The 24,895-nt window shown below is 40.4% G+C and overlaps 1 protein-coding gene across 7 annotated transcripts in view; it reads right to left on the bottom strand.

Moving 5' to 3' along the window:
• kcnip4a (potassium voltage-gated channel interacting protein 4a) overlaps positions 1-24,895 on the bottom strand; it is a 148,208-nt gene that overhangs the window by 57,853 nt on the left and 65,460 nt on the right. Inside the window, exon 1 of one of the 7 annotated variants that reach the window (XM_074624433.1) lies at positions 3,044-3,458. The exons of the other annotated variants lie outside the window; for them this stretch is intronic. Coding sequence (XP_074480534.1) covers positions 3,044-3,101 — 58 coding nt within the window. The 5' untranslated portion in view covers positions 3,102-3,458. Of the gene's footprint in view, positions 1-3,043; positions 3,459-24,895 lie in introns of those variants that run through there. 7 annotated transcript variants of the gene reach the window in all.

The raw sequence follows: 24,895 nt of genomic DNA, 5'->3' as shown, positions 1-24,895 counted from the left end.
GTGCTTTTACTCTGGGAAACAGGCTTTGTTGAACAAATTTCATCTGCGTTTTGTGTTCTTTACTCTCCCAGTTGGTAGCCTGAGTCACAGTTAATGTTTTGTTGTTTCCATTCGCACAGCTCTGCTTCTGAGTGTACCTATCTCACTCCTACACAAACTCTACTCATAACAGCTCCCGGCAACGCAAACAGGCAAGACATTTCAAATGATATTGACAGAAAGCACGACAAGGCCAAACACATCGGCGAGCACCACCATAATGGCGCTGGCGCGTCTCTTATCCTTCGGACATTTGGAGCGCTGTGGGAACACTCGAGTTTTGAAAATGAGTTGGAGGGCAGAGTTTATGGGTGCTTATTGGAACACCATCTCTTGTCATGTAGATGAGTGCGCCTATGAAAATTAATGGAAGGTATTAGAGTGGGTAGTGGAGTAGCACTAAGGTCTCTCAGACGGTGCATGTTTAATTCTTTTGTCCTCATCTAAAGAGCACTACATAATGTGAATCAGTATGTTACATGATTTCACAAAATATTTTTTAGAAATCTCAATTAAAAAAACTTTTGAGCTGGATTTCCGCAATAAACTCAATTTTATTTTTACCTTCTTCGAGGATAGGAGGAGTAGTAGTATGATGAGTGTTATAATTTCTGAAATGCAACAAAAAATAAGGCTCTACTAACAATTATTTTCATTATCAATACATTTTTGTTGACTTTATTCAATCAATAGATTGATTGATCGAAGAATCAAACTCAAATTGCAGCTCAAAACTCAAAGATATTCACCTTACAATGATACAAAAAAAGAAAAAAAGCAGCAATTGTACATATTTGAGAAACTGGAACCAGCAAATGGTTGGCTTTAATTTTTGATAGTTGAATTAATTATCTGTCGATTAATCCACAGCTAATTGTTTGGTGTAGAAAATGTTTGAAAATTGTGTAAAATAACTAAAATTTCCCAGAACCAAAGTTGACATATTCAGATTAAGGCTGCAAATAAATAATGACTATATTCAATGCCGAATAATCTGTTGATTATTTTCTCGATTAGTTGTTTGGTCTATAAAATATCAGAAAATGGTTAAAAATCCCAATCAGTGTTTCTCAAAGATCAAGATTACATCCTCAATTCTTGTTTTGTCCACAACTCAAAGATATTCAGTTTACTGTGGTAGAGGAGTTGTGACTTTTTGTTCTTAAAAAAAAATACTTAAACCGATTAATCGATCATCAAAATAGTTGGCGATTAACTTAACAGTTGAAAACTAATCAATGGAGTAATCGTTGCAACTCTACAGCTAACTAATCTATTATTTAATCATTTAATCAACTAACTAAGCCTCCACTAAGCCCCTCCCCCAAACAGTGATTGCCCAATCATAGCTTAGCAACCGTAACTAGGAACGGCAGGCCTGTTAAGTGTTGGATTTCTTAATATGCTGAAGTGGTGTGAATGGGATAGCCTTTCCAAAGGAAAAACACGTGCAAAAGTGTAAAAAATGTATTCAATTGTGTATTTATCTGTTAATATACGTTAACAAATGCTAGCATGCCATTTTATGGGACTACAGGCTGTGTACAAAAAAGCTATTTATACAATGAGATAGCGTTACCTTCACCAAAGTCATTGTTCAGTCCTCATCCTAATTACTTTTTCTCTCATAATGTTAAAAGTGAAACCTACTGCTTGAAAATATGAACAATAAAATGTAAATCTCTCGCAAACCGGGTTATGATGGAATGAAAATCAGTCAGATTTTTTACAAGATTCATGTTAAAAGTCATCCGAAGGCAGCATTTTCGAACAACTCATGAAGTATAAATTAGTTTATTACCTAGCTAATTACAGCTGATAAAATCTGCTAGCAACAGTTGTCATTTCAGCTGCTGTCATCTAACGACACCAGCTAGAAAAGTCTGCTTTTGTCTTCCTCTGTCTGAAAGATTATTCCTCAAAGATGACAATGAATTTTGATGGTTTAGTCTGTCACTCTCGTCACTGTAAACTGCAGTCTGTGAGAACAGAAAGCTTGACAGGCGAAGCTACAGTACATTTTTTTTTTTTTTTGTGTTAGTCATCAACCAACTGCTGTGTTGTCCTCTATGCTCAAAATGTTCCTTTATCTGCTTGACAGATAGCTGAAAACAATACATAGGTCCATCTCCAATTAAGCATGGTAATATGGCACAGTACATGTGTATACTGTAAGACTATGTGTGCTTCTGGATCCCATGTTCTCCTTTCTAGGTTCCTGTGAAAAGTGCTTACTGTACAGTGCACACAAAGTGCCCGCACTTTGATCTATTGCTTGAGAGAGTTACAAAGAGCCCCTCATTTATTTTGCTTTCAAGCTCTCTCCCAATACCCCAGTGAGATATGACTTACTGTACTTTAAGTGTCATCCATTGTGTCTGTCTCTAACAGTTACTGTCCGCCGGCCACCCACTAAATATTTCATTGTCCTTTAATAAAGACCGGACTTCCTCGTCTTTTGTTACAGTGACAAGCTGTGACGGTGATGCTGATCGGCACGTTATCGCAGGGAGACAGAGATGTAACATAAGCTTGTGCGTCTGCGTTGGCAGAGAATCAATGTGGCGTGCTGTGTGTGTGTGTGTGTGTGTGTGTGCTGCCACTGTAAAATCAATGTTGGGGGAAAAGCAAATGGAAAAAGTCGAGCAAGTTTGTGGAGTTCAGACTGAAATGTTTACCAAAACGTGGCCGATTTCAGGTCAATTTCATGGACTGCTGGTGTGGAAACATGAATTCAGATGGGATTAGAGAGAAAGCAGCAGAGTAATGGGGAACTTTCTGGACGTCTAAGTCCAACACACACACAGACTGGTGCAGGACAATATCAAACACAGAACAATTTATCTGTGCGAGTATTTTAACAATAATTCCACAGGCTGAAGCTCAACATAAAGAAAGACCAAAATCTTTTCATGCAGACAGGCAATTATCTTTCTTCTTCGGCAATTAGTTTAGCTGCTTGCATGTAAATTAAACCGTCTCCTCACGTTCCCATCAAGCCTACCTGTTGTCTTGCGTCTTTGTTTCGGCTGAAGAGAGAAGATGACCATTAAAGCTCCCATGATGCCCTCCAGACTTTTCTTGCCAAGCGATCTGGAAGTCCTGCTAGATTTCACACACTTCCACTCCCACACTAGGTCTGGCTTGAGAGTGAAAAAACAAAACAAAGAGATGCTGGGAAGCCTCACGTGAAAAAATGAAGCCTCCGATGCAAACTTCCCTTTATATTCACCCCGTCTAGGTGGGCAGCACCAAGAGGAATAGGAGTGGGAGTAAAAAACAGTTTTGAATTTTGACGCGCACGCTCCGCAGCCCTCCCTTCCTCTATTTTCCCGCTCTGAAGTGAGACCTTGTTATCTGATCTCTGCTCTGCAGAACCTACTTTGTACCAGTTGAGCGTGCTCGATAAGGCAGCCAGTGAGAAGCTGCATGGGAGAGTGGTACTGCCACCCTTTTCGGCAGATCTCTCCTCACAGAGGGAGGGAGAGATGGGAGGAAAGGCGAGAGAGCACATGCTGTGGGTAACCATTATTCCTTACTAGCTGCCTTTTAACTACATCACCCGCTGGGGACGGCAGGAGAAAACCATGCTGTGTCCACGACTGAGTAAAGGCTGAGAGCTCACGATGCCAGTGGCTGGTCATTATATATTTCAATTATGCACACGCAATCATGTGTGAGCACCGTCTGTCTCTTCTACCTACTAATGCTGACGAGCCACTTTGTAAACAGATTAATGAAAGAGGGATATTCCTGTGGTAACATTATTCAATTCATCCACTGTAGTTGAAACACGTCTTCAAATCAGCAGATGATAACTGAAATTACTATTATTTCACAACAGGCTTTCTTTGAAGTCCCAAAAGACATTTTAGTTTAACTCAATAATAATTTAATCCCTCTGATATATAATGCAAAGGCTGGCAGTCATATTTGTAGCCAAAAGAAAATAAACAATAAACAAAAATAGAGGAATGCCAGTTTGACCCTAACACCCTCTGGAAAAATCATACATTGTATTTAAAGTAGGAATATGTACTTGCAATACTGATTCAGTCTTCACAAGAAAAATGAGAAAATCTCCTGCTTTCATGTGAAAGTTATTTCCCATCCCATCATATAACCTTTGAAAAAAAAGTGATTGCCTCTTCAGAGTTGATCCTGCGACTGCTTATTTGGCAGATTCAGACTGACTTCGGGGGAAGATCCTCAGGATTATGGTGAAGGTCTGAAGGTCAGATTCATGTTCAGGCCCACATCATTTCCCTTTCCGTCCTTTTTGCTCCGAGTGGGGGAAAAAATATCACAGAGATTCTTGCCTGACGTGACATCGAAGGAGAAAAAAAATAGAATAAAAAGTACTTCCGCCAACTGTGCCACCCACGCGCAATTCAATTCATGAACTGTGTGACGGCAGTCCAATTCAGAAACGGAACAGCTAACCACTGCAATCAAGTGTCAATTTGCACCCACTCCGTTGACCTGCTTCCTGACGGCCACATGTACTCTGTTGCTCTGAGGCCTCCTACGTATGTCAGAGAGAAGGTAAGGTACATAATGTAGGGCAGACTCTGTAAACTGTACACAAACTGTGTACACAAACACACACAAACATGTTGGTTGTTCTGAAAGTATCAAATTTAAACTCTTAATATTTCTGACTTTGGTGACTCTAAGAGGTAGCTTCAACAAACAAGACTAAGAATCTAGAGCCATGCTAGCGGCTCTGTAAAGGCACAGCAGCGCTTTGAGCTGAATGCTTACGTCAGCATGCTAACATTGATGTTAGCAGGTTCTGAACCAGTTGGCAACCTCCGGGTCTGAAAAGTGAAGCCAGTGCTGAAGTGCCTTAAACTTGCATTCTTTCTAACAGCCAGCAGGGGGCGACTCCTCTGGTTGCAAAAAGAAGTCTGATTGTATAGAAGTCTATGAGAAAATGAGCCTACTTCTCAATTGATTTATTACATCAGTAAACATTGTAAATATGAGTTTATGGTCTCAATTGCTAGTTTCAAGTCTTCTTCAATACAGCATGATGTTCATTTAGTAAATTATGGTCCCATTTAGAGTCAAATAGACCATAACGCAGGGGAAGATTTAGGGCGTGGCTACCTTCTGATTGACAGGTCGCTACCACGGCGTTGTCCGGTCCGGGTGTTGTTCACGTTTTCATCGTAGAATTTTAACCCTTTCACAGGGTGTTTTCAGTTCATGAAAGTTAATTATAACCTTTTTGGTCGCCTAAAAATGTCTTATACAGCGTTCGGTTGTACTTGGCGCCACCCTCTCGTGTCACTTGTGGTTGCAAAAAAACAAGATGGTGAAGGCCAAAATGCCGAACTCGAGACCTCAAAACCATAGTCCAAAAACCAATAGGTGACGTTACGGTGACAACGTCCACTTCTTATACACAGTCAGATACAACAGATCATATACTGTACATGTCTTCATCCCATCTAGTCATGTGCATGTATATGAAAATGAATCTCAGTTACAGATCCAGGTTAAATTAAGTTGTACCCGAACAAAAGTGGCAATGTGAGACGGTGACAAACGCATGGCCACTTTGCATGAACTTTTAAGCCGTGGCCCCAGTTTGAGGATCGGTCCAAATCAGCTGAGCATGGCTTTTCAAAGGGTAGCCTAATTATGTTGGAGCAGTAATGACTTTTCATTAAATTAGGCACTCCAGAGAATAGAATGGAATAATCAAATGTCTCAGGGGTAACCATCTCCTCACATACTGACGCTTCCACACCACTTCAGGAAAACAATCTGATTAACTATACGGGTTTTGAGAAACAAATTGAAATGTCAGTGTTTTATAATTGGAATAAAGTTGAATTGAAGTGCATAGAGAACACCAATGTCATCAAATAGCAATAACAATTAGGCCCGGTCCTTTCAAGGACTAATATTCAACACAACACGTAAACAGCTGCTTGAAAATGTAAATGTTTTACATCTCAAGCATGTAGTGTTGGGGCTCTGCTGCCCACAGATCACCTACATACTTGAGATGGCTGTCCATTATCCTAAGTGGTGGGTTTCAAGGTTTTCTTTTTCCCTCCGCCTCAAATAACCTTTCTTCCTCCTCTTTTTTGATGTGATGCCATATACAGCACTTCATTAACAGAAACGCTGTTAGTTTGTAGGTGTATGTGACTCAGACTCAGACACAGACGGTCTTTTGAACTAACGGTGTACAAATGGAAATGTAGTCGAGCCATCGCCACAGGAAGCTTGTGAACAGCAGTTGATGCATCGGGAGGGCGATGATTCAGACAAGTTCAGCTGCACACAGGTGGCTATAGTTGAAGACCAAAACAAGTGGCTTGTGTAAGACATTAGTGATTCTTAAACTATTGAAACAAAGCCTTAATCCACTCTCTTACAAGCTAAGTTACCTGAGTAACACATGAGAAAGAGTACAAAGTGAAGGGAACCGAATCCACTTTGAGCATCCGAGAAGCACTGCAAGATCTATGATACTCAAGCCAAAATACAACTAATCACAACAGTAAATTGCATCAACAGCATTACCCATTCTCTAGATGTTTCTATCACAGCTCTAATCTAAATGAGTTTAATTCTAGCAGCAATGAACACAGGAGGTTAGTAAATGGACAAACATGTGCACATAGATGCTCTTTAAAGTCAACTAAAGCCCTATATTTACATTAAAAACTAGTCTAAGCCAGTCACATGAGTGATGTTACTGAATTGTAAATGTAAACCAGTGATGGCATGTGACACATGCCTAATTCGACAACGTATCCTAATACAACGGTTTGTATGATATCTTACGAAAAGTTATTCCTTATATTTTGTGCGTTCTCCTTCGAATGTGCAGCAACACGTTTCAATTTCCATTTGTTACAGCAGTCTTTTCAAAATAAACTTCAGAAATCCAGGAAACAACTTGGTTAGGTTTAGGCAACAAAACTACTTAGGTTTAGTAAAAGATCAGGGTTTGAGTTAAAATAGCTATAGAAGTGGCGTAACTTAAGTATGTGAGTTTCGTGACAAATAAATCACCGTTGACTTCTGGTTTGACAAGGGACACAAACAACGGCCTCCTGTTTTTGTTTTTTTTGGACCCACCCACCCATCCAACCCGACCACCTCCTTACGCAAAGTTTGGTGCTCTTTATACTTCCTGGTTCACAATTACATGGATTAAATGTGAATTTAATGAGATATATACGCATTACGCTGCATTACTTTTCGTAGGTATAGCTTTGAACGGTGTATAGGAACAGCCTGAATTCAAACATATTCTCATCTAATCCCAAATATATAATCATAATCGCAAGCAAAACTATCAATGTGAATGGCCATTTCTCACTGTTTTCTGACATTTCTTTGAATAAATTAAGAAAGTAGTCAACAGATTAATTAATACCTATTGTAAATAACCATTAGTTTCAGCCTAAAACAGAATTACATTTTGCACTTTGCTATAACTACATTTACTATTTGCATTCTCTACATCTGAGTACACACTGTATCTGTGTACAGATGTGTGGCTCAACCACTAAATTCAGTATAATTAAAGTAGCTGAAATGAGGATACACATGTGCCTTGTATATTGTCTGTCATATCTGGTCAAATCTGAAAATAATGTGCATATTATTATTATTGACAGTATGTTTTAATTTTAAAATATCTTATGAATGTTTTTCCTCTACTGAGCCTCAGCATATTTCTGCATATCCATGAGTTTGTGTTGTCCTTTTCCTGACATCACACTGTATTTATACTGCATGCACTGATCGGTACAAGTTTGACTTCTTTCCTTTTGTGAATGTTTAATTTTACTGGTATACTATATATTGTTCATATTTATTTGCTGGCTGTGTATATCAATATAAAGCATGAATATGTATTAGTTTCTGCAATGGCCCAGTTTCTCCCCAGGGATGATTAGTTTCATCTCCAGAGGAACAGTATCTATATTGTCCACTAAGTGGCAGCAAAACAACGTGTATCTCAAGTGTGTATCTGTCAGCTTTTGCATTTTAAAAGAATGTTTTCTCCACTAAATGCTGACTTGTATGTATACATGACGGACAGTCAAACAATCATCATACTATTTTACAGCTCTATCTAATCAGTTGATGTTGACAATAAATAGATACATAGATCAATGAATATTTAATCATATACAATCCAAAGGTGGTGCTTCAATCATGGGGGCTTCAAGCTTCTTTCCCTGCACTACACCATAAGTTACTGTGTCCCAGTGGTCTATCAGTGCTCTCAGAGTGACACATACAGGCAAGAGAGCTGACACCTGATCAATGAAACTAATGTAGGAGTAGTTCTTTTACGACAGGAGCCGCTCCTCTCAATTGATAAATTAAGTGCCAGAACTGGCACAGCAGGTTTGATTCATTTGTGTCACATTATCCTCCTGCAGCAAGCAGACAGTGACGACCAGCTTGTGGCTGCCTACAAGCAAAAATACAGACTTGTAAACCAGAGAAATGATCAAATCAGAGATGACTTGCTGGTTATTGATGTCAAAGTGATGCAAGACAAAAATGATGCAAGTGAGAAGCTTCTAGTTGTGGGTATTACATGCCTCTCTCTGCACATACCATCGGTAATCGGTAATTGGGACCTATGATTATCTGCACCAGTGGCTCTGGAGGGCAGCAGGTGAAAGACTGCTTATACACCTGTGACCTAATCAACAGCTACAGCCTTAAACTTTATTTTAATCGTCACTTACATGAAACTTGACCTCTGCATTTAACTCATTCTAAGCATTTAGGAGTAGTGGGCTGCTGTGAAGCACTCAGGGAGCAACTTGGGGTTCAGTGTTTCGCTCAAGGACACTTCGACATGCGGACAGGAGGAGCCGGAGATTGAACCGACAACCTTGTGATTAAAGGACGACCCGCTCTACTAAGGTTGGGCGATATGACGGTATATGCACCGTGCAACGGTAGAGATTTGGCTATACCATTTCCACCCTGATAGCTATTCTCATGTTTTCTTGCGATTATAGTTCGATCTCGCAAATCTAGCTGCCTCGCAAGGTAACGTGATTTGGGCGTCCCAACCAACCCAAGATGAGGAAGATCTCTGGTTACAGACATTTGCACACTGTAGTTTATTTTGACAGTGTTTTGTCGGCTTTTGGAAATGAAAGATGAGCAAATCCTGCAGGAAAAGTTTAGTCTTTTTTCTTTTAGTAAACTCTAAAATACAAATATGTGTGATTTTTATATTCCACTGACTGAAGTCCGGCTGGTATTTATTTGCACCTGTTAACCTTAAAATCTGTAACGCTTGAATATATTGTTTTCAGGAACCTTAAAGCTTCTATTTTTAAAGAATTTTCGCTTTACTGTTTTGAGTGTTTGGTTTTTAACTCAAGGTGTTTTTGTTTGTGTGGAAGTTCCAAATAAAAGGAGAAAATAATCAAATGTGATGAAGTACGGTGTGGTTATTATAAAACATTTCTTATTTGAATTTACAGAACAATTACTGTATCTTTATATATACTGTTACCGTGATATCAAATTATATATACCGTGATAGAAGGTTATGGCCATAATGACCACCCCTACGCTCTATCCTCCGAGCCACAGCCTCCCCGCTGTATATGCTGTACAACACAATGATCCAAACAAAGTACAGCAGTGAGGTTTTAGTGTTTGGTAATCCATCACCAAACACACACACCAGGAAGATGGAGTTATGATACAGATAGGCATCTCAACTCTTAAACACAGGCCACCTCTTTCAACTCAATACAGTTTGCGGCACTCATTCTATCATTTCATTTTATCATTTACAGTACAACCCTCACAACAGGATGCAAAAAAGGATCTACTAGCAAAAAATATTACCGATATGACAGTGAACAAGAGTGCCACAAATTTAAAGCCGTTGTATTTTTTAGATCTGGTTAGCAAAATACATCCTTTTATTTCATTATTGAACATTATTATGTATCATTTTGAAGCCTTGCATGCAAGAAAGAAGTATATTCCCCATATTAGGTGTGTTTTTTGCATTGTAATTGCAGCAATTGGAGAGTAAGGAATAAAAAAAATGCACGGTCATGTTTTGTACAGTAGAGGGCGCAATTGATTTATCTTGACAAACCAAAGTGTTACCAGAACAGCATTCAACTACATCTCCAAATACATATCAGGGAGGATTATCAGCTGTTGACTTAACAACAATCACACTCACTAAAAGCATGCATGCTATGATTCCATTTTCTCTATCTAAACAGTATTCAGATCAAAACCGCTCTTTGCGACATTGATTTTATAACAGAGATTAGGGGCCCTTGAGAAAAAGAATAATGTAAATAACAGAGAGCAGACATGCTTTTTTTTTTCCATGACGTACACGGCCTGCCAAGAGCACACTGCAAGGTGTCAGAACTCTTTCTAAGAACTATTTCTAAAACAAACTGTAAATCTTTCATTTCCCGCAATGTGCATTAGAATTTTTCTGTCAGCTTTGTGTTGGAAATCCAAATGCAAAAAAATGCGTCACACACACACGATCCTGTCTGTTTGATGGCTGCTGAGAGTTGATGACAACTCCGGGTAGCAGTCACTGCAACATTTTCTTGAGTATCTCTAGGAACTGCAAGCAAAACAGCGCTGTTTAAAGAGGAAAGGAAATGGAAACGAGTGTAAGAGAATGGTTCACATTAAGCCTTTTCAGTGGCAAGTCATCAACGTGAGACAAAATGTGAAGACTGTTAATGAGTAGCGCTGTTTCCCTGCGTAGGGAGAAGGATACTGAAAACAGCAATAAGAAATGGTATTGTCTGCTACGGCATATTGTAAAAAACAGAAAAATGGCTTTGCAGTTATCCTCCATTATGCTATAAGCACTTTTTTTTAAATGCTAATAACGGATGTTCAGAAAAAGCAGTCACTGATCTTAGCACATCCTTAAAAAAGACATAAAAGCAGTCTTTAAGACTCACTTGTCTGTCCAAAGCAAGACTATTTAAGCAGCAGTTGGCAAGCGGAGGCCCAACATCCAGATGCTCATTTCAGAAAGAAGCTGTTTCTAATTAGGGATCAATTAAGAATGGTCTTCAGAGGACATAAGACACACAGTGGGCACAGAGGTTGTCATGAGGCATATTTTTCAAAGCCCCACTGCAGCAGTAGGGGGAAGATGAGTGGGAGAGATTGCAAATGCAAGCTTCTCTGTGCAGTATAGTCATATATGAAGGATGGTTGTGCCACAAACCAATCTATAGTAATAATAACGCAGCGATAAAAACGTCTTATTTATTCACACTCAGCACTTTTTTTTCGCTGCGCAGTCACCAAAGCGTCTGCCGTCACCAATATCTACCACACCTCCATCCGCAAAGCAGCTCTGCTATCATCCTGAGGCTGGGTTAACCATACTATGTTGCTGCAGTGACAACGGGCGACACTACCTGCCCAGATGGTCTGACCCAGCGGGCGTGGGCCCTCATGTTGTGCGCCGAATCCAACCGCCATCAATCATACTAATCACAAATACGGTGCAGTGAAAAGGCTATTTCCTTTCAAATGGGGGCACAAAAACAAAAACCTAATTTCCACAACTGGGCCAGGGAGCCACTTTTTATATCTATTGAACCCCAGTGAATCCGCTATTTGTTTGGCACTATATCTCGGCTAATAACATATCTGTTGTCCACAATGTCCGACGAGGTAGCACCTAGAATAAATAATGACGCCTTGGCAAGCTCGGTTTTGCAGGGCTTTTGATGTGCACCATTAGTCTACAGGACACAAATAACTCCTCTCTTGTCTATCAATGCAAGCGCTTACACAAATACACCTTTTTCTTTTCCCCTTTTCTTTGAACGATTGTTGTCTGTACACAGGAATAGGTGTATGACTCAGCACTTTGTTTAGTGACGCATCCAAAGCACAGAACTTTCCTCAAGCCATAATAAAAGCTGAGGAGCTGGCCGGAATCGTAATCTAAATCAAGCTGTTCTGACGCACCGTGAGGCACATCCGGCAACTTCACTATTGCAGAGAAACAGTTGATAACTTGTCTTTAACTGCAGTCTGACTGTAGATAAGAGACACCACGCAGATTTGTTTAACTATCTCGCATCCTGCGGTGGTTATATGGGGCTGTCCAGCGTGGACACCGGCCAAGCGGTTACAGTCGAGTCTCAATGGCACCTGCTTGAGTCGATCTGTCAGTAGCGCAGCCCCACCTGCTGCCATTGTGCACCCTGTGGGCTCGGCCTGTGTCACATTCTTTTATTACACCGACACGTAGCTGCTGTCTGCGCGGCACTGAGCTCGCTGTTACATATCAGTGTGCACCGAGCCGTTGCAGGACATCAAAAAACTGACAAAAAAAATATTGTACAATAGAGCTGCAAGACAGGAGATTTTCTATTCAATCGGGTGTGAAACGTATTGAGCAAAAGCATATCAGAATCAAAATGACAAATCTGCACAGATGGTCGCACATTCATAGTCTTGTTTTCCCTTACCCAAACCTCTTCATCACTTCCTAACACAGTGGATATTACAGCAGGATAATGAGCAGTGTTCACTCACTGAATCATAACTCCTCACACCCGACTCATCTCCAAATAAAAGACTATGAAACTCATCTCGAGGTGCGAGGATGAACCCAATAAAAAACCTTGCGCGGTACAGTATGTGCCGCAGTTATTCGGGGGGGCACACAAATATTGCTAAATAAGCAATCCAGATGCTAGATGAAAACATAATGTAATGCCCCTTTGAATGAGAGCGCTCCCAAATCCCAACAGCAATAAGAATTACTCCTTGTTCCGGCAATATTGTGTACGGTACATTATCATTCAACACACTATCAATACACACTACCGTATATTGTGCCTCGCTTGAGATAGCACGTGAGCAGTTTAGTCCTCTGCATGAGGAAATTCTGCTCAGCTATATGCAGTTTAATCCGCTTGCTTTGTTTCGGTCACATTATGTGTTGTTGAGTTGAGAGGTTGGGGATTTATCCTGACGGTAAGGTCATGTAGGACAATGAGCACAGCAGGGGTCCCTGCACATAAAGAATCTGTAATGAGGCTGTTATGGTACTTATGCTCCAGTGGACAACAAAAAAGCAAGCAAAAACAATTCCCTATAACATCTAATTTTTTTAATTCTGATTGATTGAAAGCATAGACTGGTATCTTGGCATAATGCAAAGTATGCAACTAGTAGTTGTACTAGTACCATTCAGCTTGTAAAAGCAGTTTTATTATGCCCTTTGTGGCTCGGCAGGAGTTTAGTCACCCTAAGATTTAAGGTAGGCTAAGATCTCAGCTTGCTCTTGGAGACTACAAATTTATAATAGAAATACCTACATTAAAAAGTAGGGGCATGGAGTTTGGAAAACATGGCCATTGGCTGCATTTAGGGATGTCATGATAACAAAAATTTGGAAGTCCATACAATACTAGTAAAATTCCATGATTCTCGATACCAATTTGATACCACTGCAAAAGAAAGTAAAACAATAAATCCCATGTTCTTCAATATAAATTCCTTTATGAGGAAGTTAAACAGGTCATAACTCCCTCTCTATTATCTATTTTATATTGCTGTGAAAACATATCATTCAAACAACTGGATTTATTCAAGTTTCTTGCCAAAAACTATCCACATTTTTTACTGAATAGAGCCTGAACGTATCATAATGTGTGATAATCAATAGCACCTCCCTTGTTGAAGTCGGCAGGATGAGAGCTAGTTAACGTTAGCTGGTAAGCAGCACAGTCCTGCACGGAGTTAATGTTAACTAGCTCTCGTCCTTTCAATTTCAACACGGATTTGTTGTTCACAATGCAGCATTATCAGGGAAAAAATAGGGTGCGTCATCAATAGTGAGTTTGCTAAGTCCCAAACGTGTTTTCTATCGACCACAGGACGCCGTTAGTCACGAGCCCTGACTTTGCTGTAGAAAAAACGAATACCATCACTTTCTCAGAATTTTGGCAGTGACTTGGTACTGAAGTATCGGTTCTTGTGACATCCCTAGTTACATTATGGGAAACGTAGGATCTGGCTTTTTTGGAGCTTGTCCATTCTCAGGACAAAGAGTCACAATATCTCTACCTCTGCTGCTTTAACTCCAACCATTCTTTTTTTTCCAGTTCCACAACTTCATGGTGTGTTAGTGTGATACTAAATTGTTGGACTACCTCTTTAAAACATCACTTTGTAACTTTTCCTAAACCGCAGCCACTGATCGATGAGTGATAGGCTATTTTCACTGTGCTCTGACATGGTATACATTAGATGATTGATTAATAAAAGATAATCTACAGACAGATTGTAGTTGTAGAGTAGATTTAGTGTCGTTCAGTAATATATTTGTTTCAGTCCTGAGGAGGTGAGTTAAGCTGCCATCACAAACAGAGTGCTAAAATGTCATACAATGTGTTGTATTTGTGTACCTACATCCCCTTATGAAACGTGATTTACAGTCCACTCATGGCCAACTAAGGCCAACTTTTATATGTGACAGTCTGGCATGAAAAAAATGGAAGTCAATGTAGTAATAAGCACCGCTTTTATGTCAAGTAGAAATTGCTTTATGAGCAGCCCCTGTGTGAGTGTTATGTCCTTGTGAGCACATTGATGTTTTTACTGTACCATTTAAAAAGACAAGTTCAAATAGCAGCTGAGAAATGGCTGTATCCTTGGACGGACAAACCCTGAGCGGCCCTCGGTTGTGCTGGGGTCACGAACGGTACCATGAATGACACTTATCAACCGCCGCGGGCAATGATCTCATCTAAAATCTATTAGGCTGGCTCTGATGACAGCTCCTCAGCAACAGTGACAAGTGAAACACTAACCGTGTCAGTGATGCTAACACTGCGGCGTCACTCAGGCCCCGCCCGACATGCATGAGCTCTCTATTAATAAACCAGAGTGTGGAGGGGGAAACCCTTTTCCCCGGGTAAATGTCGAGAAAGCTTGAAACCAAGCGCTATCTGTGCCAGCGGCTAGGGTAACACTGAAGTATCACCTCCTCTCGTGTTCCCCGACATCAAGGCCAGATTACGTGTCAGTGCTGGGAAGCTGCAGCATGCGATTCATCGGGTTATGCCAGCATTTAGCTCACCATCAGGGGCTGGGAAAAAGGGATGATGATGCTTGATGGAAACAGTCGATTTACTTTGTTATCATCCGTCTTATCTGATACACTGTAGGAAGGCAAGTAGATGATTAAAATGTGTATAGTAGCAGTGGAAAATGAGATTAGTATTCCTTGAACAGATGTGTTTACCATCTAATTTAAAAGATGAACTCGAGACAACAGCTTTTGGTCATTAATCCTTGTAGATTGTGTTTTTGTTTCATGCTTCTCCAAATAACTAAAGTCTGCTTACATTAAAATGCTTGCTCCTGCTTGTGGATTGTCTGTGGTTGCATCTTTGATCTGTAACTAGAAGCCAATCAATATACAACCTACAAGTCTTAAGTATCAACCAACCTCACGCAAAGTGTTCTCACACGGGCGTGCACTTTCATTCAAGGGTCTACAGTATATTATGCATGCTGGAAGATGCTCTCTTCTTAGTTTCTAATGCCTTTATGTTCCTTTGTCATGGCACTAATGTGCCTATTCTGCAATGACAGAAACAAAGGCTGAACACTGCTGGCTACGGATTGTCTTCCGAGTGAACGCTACAGTACTGTACATATCCTGTCAGGCTAATTCAGTTGCAGACACTTTGCACCGACGGCGGGGAACAAACACTGTGATTAATGCTGTTGGTGTCTCTTCACATGCTGAGACAAAGGAGAGACAATTGCTTCTCTACCAAATACATTTTTAGATATCTCAGCACTGGTGGAGGTGGATATGGAGAGGGCAGTAAACGGCAAAATGTCAGTTTCCTCTGTGGCTTAGACGAGTTGCTGTGCTCCTTTATCACAGGTTGTGTACTGTATAAGCAATGAGTAATGTTTATGGCTTATTATTTGAAATTTCTTTAATGCTAGTGCCAATACAGTTCCTGATTTCTTCTTAAAATAAAAACTATACTACTAAAATGATACAGATACTTTGAGAAACATAAAAAATTTTCACCAGAAAACATTTTTTTTCCATTTAAAGGAATACCCCAAAGTTTTCCCAGTTCTCACATTTAGGTCATTACCGAAAAGGTACTGAGATTCGATACACAGCCACGGTGATGCTCCCTTCATTTGAATCATGTTCAGATGCCGTAAGAGGCAAAATTGACAAAAGTAAAAAAGAAAAAAAATAGAATTACTGTCTTGGGGTTGTGTGCCTCTGCAAACCAGTCAAGTTGCAGTTTATATCCATTTCTGTCCAAAATGTCCTCACTAGCATATGAATTATTAAGGTTTATTATTATGGTAGTTCATCCTCGAGTCCAAGTGGACCTTTAAACCATATTTGAAGAAATTCCCTCCAGGTGTTTCTGAGATAGCGTGTTCACAATAATGGGACGGACGTGAAGGCACAGTGACCTTGACCTTTGACCTTTGACCACCAAAATCTTCATCCTTGAGTCCAAGTGGACGTTTAAACTATATTTGAAGAAATTCCCTCCAGGTGTTCCTGAGATATTGCATTCACGAGAATGGGTAGGACATATTGACGAACAACTCAATAACATAATGCCTCCTGCCACAGCTGTTGCCGGCACAGAGGCATAAAAATAAACATAATTTAGTGAAACAGAAATATGCTTTTCCACTTTCACCCTGTATCTTGCATCAACCTAAAACTTTAAATCACCCCCAGGTTAAGAAACAATGTTTTACAAACTCAAACTGTGTAGCCAAACACTGTTGGAACCCACAGAACTCCTTTTAAATTTCTGGTGGACATCCCAAAGATACCAGATGTGTTCGGCTGAACTAGGCTGAGAAATGTGCATGAGACATCTTGAATATTCCCATTTGAATGGAACGGTGCAGCCACAAAAAAAAGCAGCCTTGAATATTTTTACTTGCCATCAACATCGTGTGCTGCAGCTTCAATGAAGAGTCGGAACAAGTTGTTAAAAATACAGGATACTGTCAGACAGAGTGGAATAAGATGATTTTTCCAACCTTAAGGGGAAATGAAAGGGATAAATGGAAACCAGTTAATGTAATCGGAGAGATGTAAGAAAAAGAGAAAAAAAAATCAGTGTACATATTTGAGTCAATTAGGTAACTACAAAAGGATGAAAATATAATTACTTTTTATTATGCTTGATTTAGTTACAACACCATGGACATCACTATAGTGTGTAAGATACAGTAGGTAAACCACCTATGTGAGCATGCCATACAGTGTAAGCCATGCATAACTGAGTGCACAAATCGATGAATTAATCACACAGCACTCCTCTGCTGTGTAACTCCTACTGTACACACTTTTTCTCTCATCTGCCAAAGGCAAAGTCAAGATAACATTCAAATCCACCTCCAACCTGATACTATAGCGACTGACCTTTCAGAACCAGCTTATCTATGGTGTACCTAACAGAACAAGGTTGAGTTCCTGCTCATAAAAATGACATGGAGTTAACTTGACATGCAGAAATGTCTGTCTGAATTATGCATCGCACGGTAAATAGTGAGCTCTGACAGTGTACTCCTCTCGGAGATGTTTCGGCTCGATATAAGGTGAACATAAATCACTGAACATCCCCCTGAGGGATGACAGTTAATGGTGCAGAAATCATTTGAAGAGAAGAGAGAAGGGGAAAAGTCAGGTGGACAACGGCGTCGTCGTCGTATTTATGCTGGCAGCTGTGGTTGTTAAAGGCATATTGTGAGTTAGCCCGTTTTTAAGAGATGCAAGTCATGACTCATTGACAATCCATATGTGGATGTGAGGGAGCATGTGGTAAGAGTGATTATACAAATGACAAGGGTTGCCATATTGTGTGAGTCAACCATGGATGGATTACGGAACGGGCCTCCGGGGTACAGGCCTCGAGGGGTCAGCGGGCCATTGGAATTGACTGTTAACACTTCTTCTTGGAAAGTCACAGAGCTTGGTTAAAAGCAGGAATGTCTTAGTCTTTTTTTCTTTCTTTTTTAATCAGTCTTTTAATATTGAGTATCTGCCAACCAATTCCAATCCAATATGTGTTTATTTTTTGTCCTTCACAGCATACGGAGGCTACACTAACATTTCATTAAAACACAGGCGGACAGACAACCAGTTTCTCTTCATCTCTAGCATCAACTAAAAAACAGAATTTCAGCTGCAGTTTTTTAACCAACACCAACACCTAGGAATTCCGGTTCACCATCCGAATGACACTGAATGAGACAAAACCGATTAAAAAGACATACAAAATGACTACAAAGAGGCTCAAAATGACTACAATGAGAGACAAAACAATGACCAAGACATGCAATAGTACCACAAAGAGATACAAAATGACTACAAAGAGACACAAAACTACAGAGACCAAAAAATGACCACAAAGAGACGAAAAAACAACTACAAACAGACAAATAATTACGACAAAGACACGCAAAACAATGACAAAGAGACGCAAAATGACTACAAAAAGACTCATAACGACTAAAAAAAGACATAAAATGACTACAAAGAGATGCAAAACAACTACAAAAAGACTCACAACTACCCCAGAGACTCAAAACAATTATAAGAGACAGAAAACAACTACAAACAGACACAAAACAATTACCAAGACATGCAAAAGTATCACTAAGAGACACAAAATGACTACATGTGGGGATGCAAACCGACTACAGAGACACAAACCAACTGTAAAGAGACCCAAAACAACTACGAAGACATGCAAAACAACTACATGGAGATGCAAAAACGACTACAAAGAGACAGAAAACAAAAGAGACAGCCGTGTTGCATCTTATTCAGTCTAGGGGTCTTGCTCCTATGTACAGTGGGAGATTTTGGGGGACTTTTACATGTCTGTGCCCAGGGGTCAGTTGTCTAATAATCTGCCCATGAAGTCAACTATTTTCTCATGGCATGCTAATCTCTCCCCCTGCCGAATTCCCCTTCACTGATACTTGTCAGGCTGGTGCAGTTTCTGAATTGTGTGGTCTGCCTATGTGGTGCCATCAAATTAATGCAAAACACACAGACACACACACACTGTAGGGCTGTCTTCAGTGTACCCTCCTTCAGATTCACTGTACTCCTTCTCTACTTCCACCCACCAACTGTATATGACAGATGCAGCAGGTGAATACATCCCAGCATTTCTCCACTCACCTTAGGGAGGGATTCATTTTCCAAGCCAGGCACCAGAGCATTGTGCTACAGCACTTTTCATGGTTTCAGTTTTAAATCAGAACACAATGTTGGAAAGCAGCTTGTTTATCTGCAATTATGCAACTCATTTCGATTACGCTGTTCGCGGGAGTCATTTATAGCTAACTCACTCTGCAGGTTTACAAGCCTCATTGCAGTTTTAATGTGAGGCCACCTCAAATTGCTGCGAGTGCTGTTTAGCGCGCATTCGTCACAGCGGTACAAGCGAACGGCGCTCAAGTGTTAATATGTTCGTTTTCAGGGAACAGGAACATTTAGTTAGGCAAAATTTCCCGCGGCGGTGTGCAGCCACACAAACGCACACATACTGATTGTCGAGGAACAACACTTACACACACGAACACACACCAACCCAAGATGAGTTTTCCACCCAGAGCTCAGATTCGTATGTGCTCTAGGGAAGAGAGAAATGGGGGAATCTGGGTCTTTTAATGCAGTTAGGGACTGCTGCACCGTGTCATCCATCTCTGGTGGAGGACACTGTTAGCCTCCGTCACGGCCTGAGCTCATAGCCAATCATCTTTCCTGCTCTCTAGGAATGACCAGAGAGAGAGGGACCAGCCAGGGTTTAGACATGTCTGAGTTTAGTGTAGCAGGTATGAGGGATAATCATGATACCAAAAAACTGTGTTTGACACACAATCTAAGTAAGGCTGCAACTATCAATAATTTTCATTATGAATTAGTCTGTTCAATATTTTTCAAATTAATCTGGAGGTGCTGACCACGGTGAAAATTCAAGTGTAAAGGAAAATAGAATAAATTTATTAATTTACCAAAGTTTCAACATGACAGTCTTCTTGTCAAAATGTTGTTAAATGATTAAATCGCGGCTACGAGAGTGCGACTATTATCCAATTAATCTATGAATTACCACCTCACGGTTGTATGCCTCCGCCAACCAGTCAAAATGCAGTTTACAGTTTCAAAATGTCATGACTTCATCATTTTATCCTTAGACATTTATGTGAAATTGTCATAATTAGCATATGAATTCTTGAATTATGGCCAAAAGAGAGGTCACAGTGACCTTGACCTTTGACCACCAAATTCTAATCAGTTCATCCTTGAGTCCAAGTGGACGGTTGTGTCAAATTTGAAGAAATTCGCTCAAGGTGTTCCTGAGATATCTTGTTCATGAGAATGGTACGCATGGACGAATGTACGGACGAATGTACTGAAGAAGGTACGGACGAAGGTACATACGGACGTACTGACGGTGCGGAAATGCAGATCGCAATCTGTCAGAGCCAAAGGGGACATCTTCAAATTGGTTGTTTTTGTCTGGGTAGGAGTCGCAAGCTCAAAATACTCAGAAAAGAAGCAAAACCGCACATTTGAGGAACTGTAACCAACAAATGTTCAGCATTTAATTTCTAATAATAATTTTCATCATTTTAACAAGAAAAGCTGAAACTACAAATCAAAGTGACTTGTTTGTTTGAGTAAAAATTTTAATTTTGCATTGACTTTGAATGTGTGTGACAATTCCTTCAGCTGAACTAATCAAATTTGCAGATAAAACACTGCCTGCTACCAGTCCAAAATTTAACTTTCCACCTGTTTCCTTTGGGCAGAGTGTTTCCAATTAATTCCCTTTTGTTTGTCTTTCCTCTGCTCATTTCCAGGATGAATTACATCGAGCTACTCTTTGCTGAATTTGTGAGGGAATTTGTGTATTAACAGTCCATGAGTGCATGAGCTTACAACCAAGACAGAGTGTCTCCTCATATTTCACACTTATAAAACCGCAATCGGCAAGCTCCCCCCCATCTGGTGTGGGGTGTCAGGAAAAAAGAAACGCAGACCTCAAGTCACATGAAGACATTTGCTCGCAGCACAGTTTGACAGCAGTTCAACAGCTATTTGAATTTTCACAAGTTCGACATTGTTCTTCTAGTGTAAAGCAGACAGCCCTTCAACTGGAGGTGTCCCTGTTATGGCAGGTGTCTGCATTGCTGAGATATCCTTGAGGGAAGCACTGAATCCCTACCAGCTGCAGTGATGTTGTACTATGACATCCATGAAGCGTCACAGTAACTCCTATTCTTAACTGTGATCAACATTTCATAATCTCTCAATCGCCTGCCTTTGCTGAAACGGTGCTGAAAAGGTTAAAGTCTGCATCAAACAGGGCGGGCAGGCATCATAAAATCCCATTTCATGGTCAAGCTGTGGCGTCAAAGCGCTGCTCTGTATCTGGGCTTGGGGGTCAATAGGCAATCGATGAATTTCATTTCCCATCTCCAAAACTCAGCAACAGAAATGGACCAGATTCACCTGAGATCATGTGAGAATTGAACAGATACACAGCTCATGTCTGTGTGGCAGGCATTTTAGAGGCACGATGGGGAGGATTTTAAGCTCATGGAACAACGTGCACCAGTTACTTGAGATTACAACTTTTCAATTATCATGTTGGAATGTGTTAACAAGGATTAACGTCAGTAGAAAGTAGTAGAAAAAAATGTGCACACAGATATCTCTATATGAATGCACATAGCATAATACAGAGAGGATCTTTGTTTGCAGCTGAGCAACTGTACACAAATCTCAATTACATTTGATAGAAGGTTGCATTCATTTTGACCCTCTTTTGTCATGACATCCAATCAACCAATAAAACTAAATTGAGAATAATATATTCTTTTAAAGCATTGAGAAATTCTCTCTGTCTCCAGAAAGTTCATTTACATTTAAAATTAACAATTCATGCCTCACTTGCTGATTTTATTCTCGTTTAAAATAATTTACACCCAAATTTGACACCACAGTTCTGGGTCTCTGAATCATATTAAACTGAATTTTATGCAGCTGAGTTTCATCAGTCAACCTATTTCACAAAAAGAATGGACCTACACCGAATTCCCACTTCTTAAAGGATCCTTTACTTTATAGCCTGAAGGATCGTAAACCTTTAAGCTCAGCCAGGAATATACTGCCTTTTATTTCTTGCCCTCAGACATGGCTTCCACATCAATTATTTACATTCCTCTGTTTGCCAGAAGTGGGGAATTGAATTTAAACCCAATAAAAATGCTGGCACAACACAAATCATCTATGATTCACAGTTGAAATTGTAAAGAGACGGTGCAAAAAGGCCACGCTTCCCTTTGTGTTTTTGATTTGTTTGTACAAAACTACAGAGACAAAATATGAAATAACAATGAGAACACAGCTGTCTCGACAGTGAACGTGAAGCCTGTGTGTTCTGTGTGCGTAGCTGATGTGTTGGGCTCTGTGTTACATGAGTGGAGTCATGCTGAGGTCATGAATAAGAGATCAGCAGAAGTACTTTCAATGATCTTATACATAAATCCAACCTAATATAGTTGGGTATGGGTTCAACGTAAAACAGCCAAACTGCCATTTTTATATTACTGATGTAACCAGACTGATCATTTGAATGCATTACCTTCTCATTAATATGAGAGAATGTTGGTATTTTTCTCAAATCGTTACTTGGCATTAGTGAAGTACGTAAGTTACGCAACAAAAGTATGATAAAATAAGTCAACGTTGACTTTTGTTTTCACACGCGACTAGAACAACGGTCTCCCGGTTGAAAGTTATGCGTTTGTTTGACCCATCCATCACACCCAACTGCCCCTCGTTCTTTATACTAGTCAAGTCCTCCTTTGTTCCCGTCATTACTAACAATTACTGCGGCAACTAGAGGTCGGTGACGTCTTCTTGTATGTGTATCGTGATCAACCATGTCAATAAGTGATAACAGCCTTCTGAACCTACTAGTAGGTGTAGCAGGCCCCTTCTAACCCATATCTATGAGGCTGATAACCGCTGATAACACCCATTCAATCGGTTAATAACATTCAAAGCGGATGCTTGAACCTCATGCAACAGATTGTATCTGTATATAAAAGCCCAACATTTGCTGTGCTGATGATGGCAGGCAGATGCATCATGACAGCCCACACATGCACAAGTCCCCTTGAAATGTACAAGTATTTGTGCACTGTTCTGTCAAAGCAAATGCACCACCACCACCACCACCAGCAGCAGCAGCCCTGACACAATGACACAAGAGCCCACTCACGATCCAAGTGACAGGCACTCTAAAGCCTCAGTGACCACCTGCTATAGAAAATAATCTTTGCAGTTCTGGGTTAACACAGGGTAAGAAAATCTCTGCATATGGGGAAATCATAAAAATCCAATAAGGGGTCAACAAACATGCATGTGCTATAGGTTTACACAGAGGAACATCAATATAAATCAACTTTCAGTGCCATTCTAATCACTTATTTTGATAGCCCATTATAACAGTATGGTTGACTGATCAGACTTGCAAAGTGGGGGCAATCAGTATTAGCATAGGTTATACCCATGCAAGGGTTATAAAACAGTGGTGGGCAATCAGGGCCGCAGCACGTGAGGTGACTACATAGCGAAGCTGCAGGAAAGTAATGTTCTTCTACTCTTGTCTGGGTCAGTCATTATGGGACTAAAAATACATTTATGATGGGCTTTAATTGTCTAACAGCCCAAATTCAGATAATCCGCTTTCCATAATGTATGTGATGGGTGTATCTTTTTTCTTTTATTTTTTTTTGCATCAGGGACTGAAATGGGAACTGCTAGACCCTGCTAGAGTTTTTGGCAATGAGTAAAAGGGGGGGAAATAAAATCTTACTGGCACTTTTCATGCACTTAACCAGAGGATGTTTCAAGCTGAAAGCACTGACTTTCTTTTCGTATCAAAAAGTTTACCTGTTGAACCTTCCTCTTTTTCACTATTCCAGAGATTCACTCAACCCAACCAGAGAGTCTATTTCAGCGTGTCCCAGCTTGCAACGGTCAGATTCGCTGAGTACACTGATCGTTTCGTTAAAGGACAAGTAATTGTGGGCGAGCGGTGTGCTCTGATTGCCTCTGGGCTTCTTCAAGACCAATTTGTCTGGTTGTCACTTGAGGGGCCGGGGCTCAGAACTCCGTGTGGGGCCGGGAAGGAGGCTGACAGGAAATGTGATCGCCCTGTGATCGCCTCCTCGTCTTCCGTTTGTGCGACGTTGCTCACTGAAGAGTGAGTGTTGTTTTCCTGTGTGTGCTGCTGGGCACCGCAATGCTGACGATCGATAATGAGGCCCCCTTTTGTTTGAGTTTGTAGCGTAGCTGGCTGCTTTAGAGCGCAGTATTTCAGATGTGACTCACCCTGCTTCACAGGGATAAAAAAACAAACTGTTTTTCTTTTTCTTATATCATCAGGTAAATTCATTTTGCAGCTGGGAATGTGAAGTTCAACCCATTAAAAGGTGTATGTCCTTGTTTGAACACTATGAACACAAACATCAATAGATCCTCTTCTGCAAAAGCTTTATTTACTCTCCATGATACAGATAGGATTAACACCTTGACTTGGCCGACAAATCTCGTAATCAACTCAACCTCCTGACCTGCGAGCATCATTCAATATGCCGATACTATCCTTTCATATAACACGCCATCAGCTCTTCACCATGAACAATCTATAACAAGCTCATCTGTATCAGGCTAAATGGAATTTCACACATCCCGTCGGCATCTTTCTCCAAT

Source organism: Sebastes fasciatus, chromosome 22 (genome assembly GCF_043250625.1).
Source record: "Sebastes fasciatus isolate fSebFas1 chromosome 22, fSebFas1.pri, whole genome shotgun sequence".
In the NCBI taxonomy this organism is placed as follows: Eukaryota; Metazoa; Chordata; class Actinopteri; order Perciformes; family Sebastidae; genus Sebastes; species Sebastes fasciatus.
The sequence above is the reverse complement of the archived record's forward strand: the minus strand, read 5'-3'. Positions and strand labels throughout refer to the sequence as shown.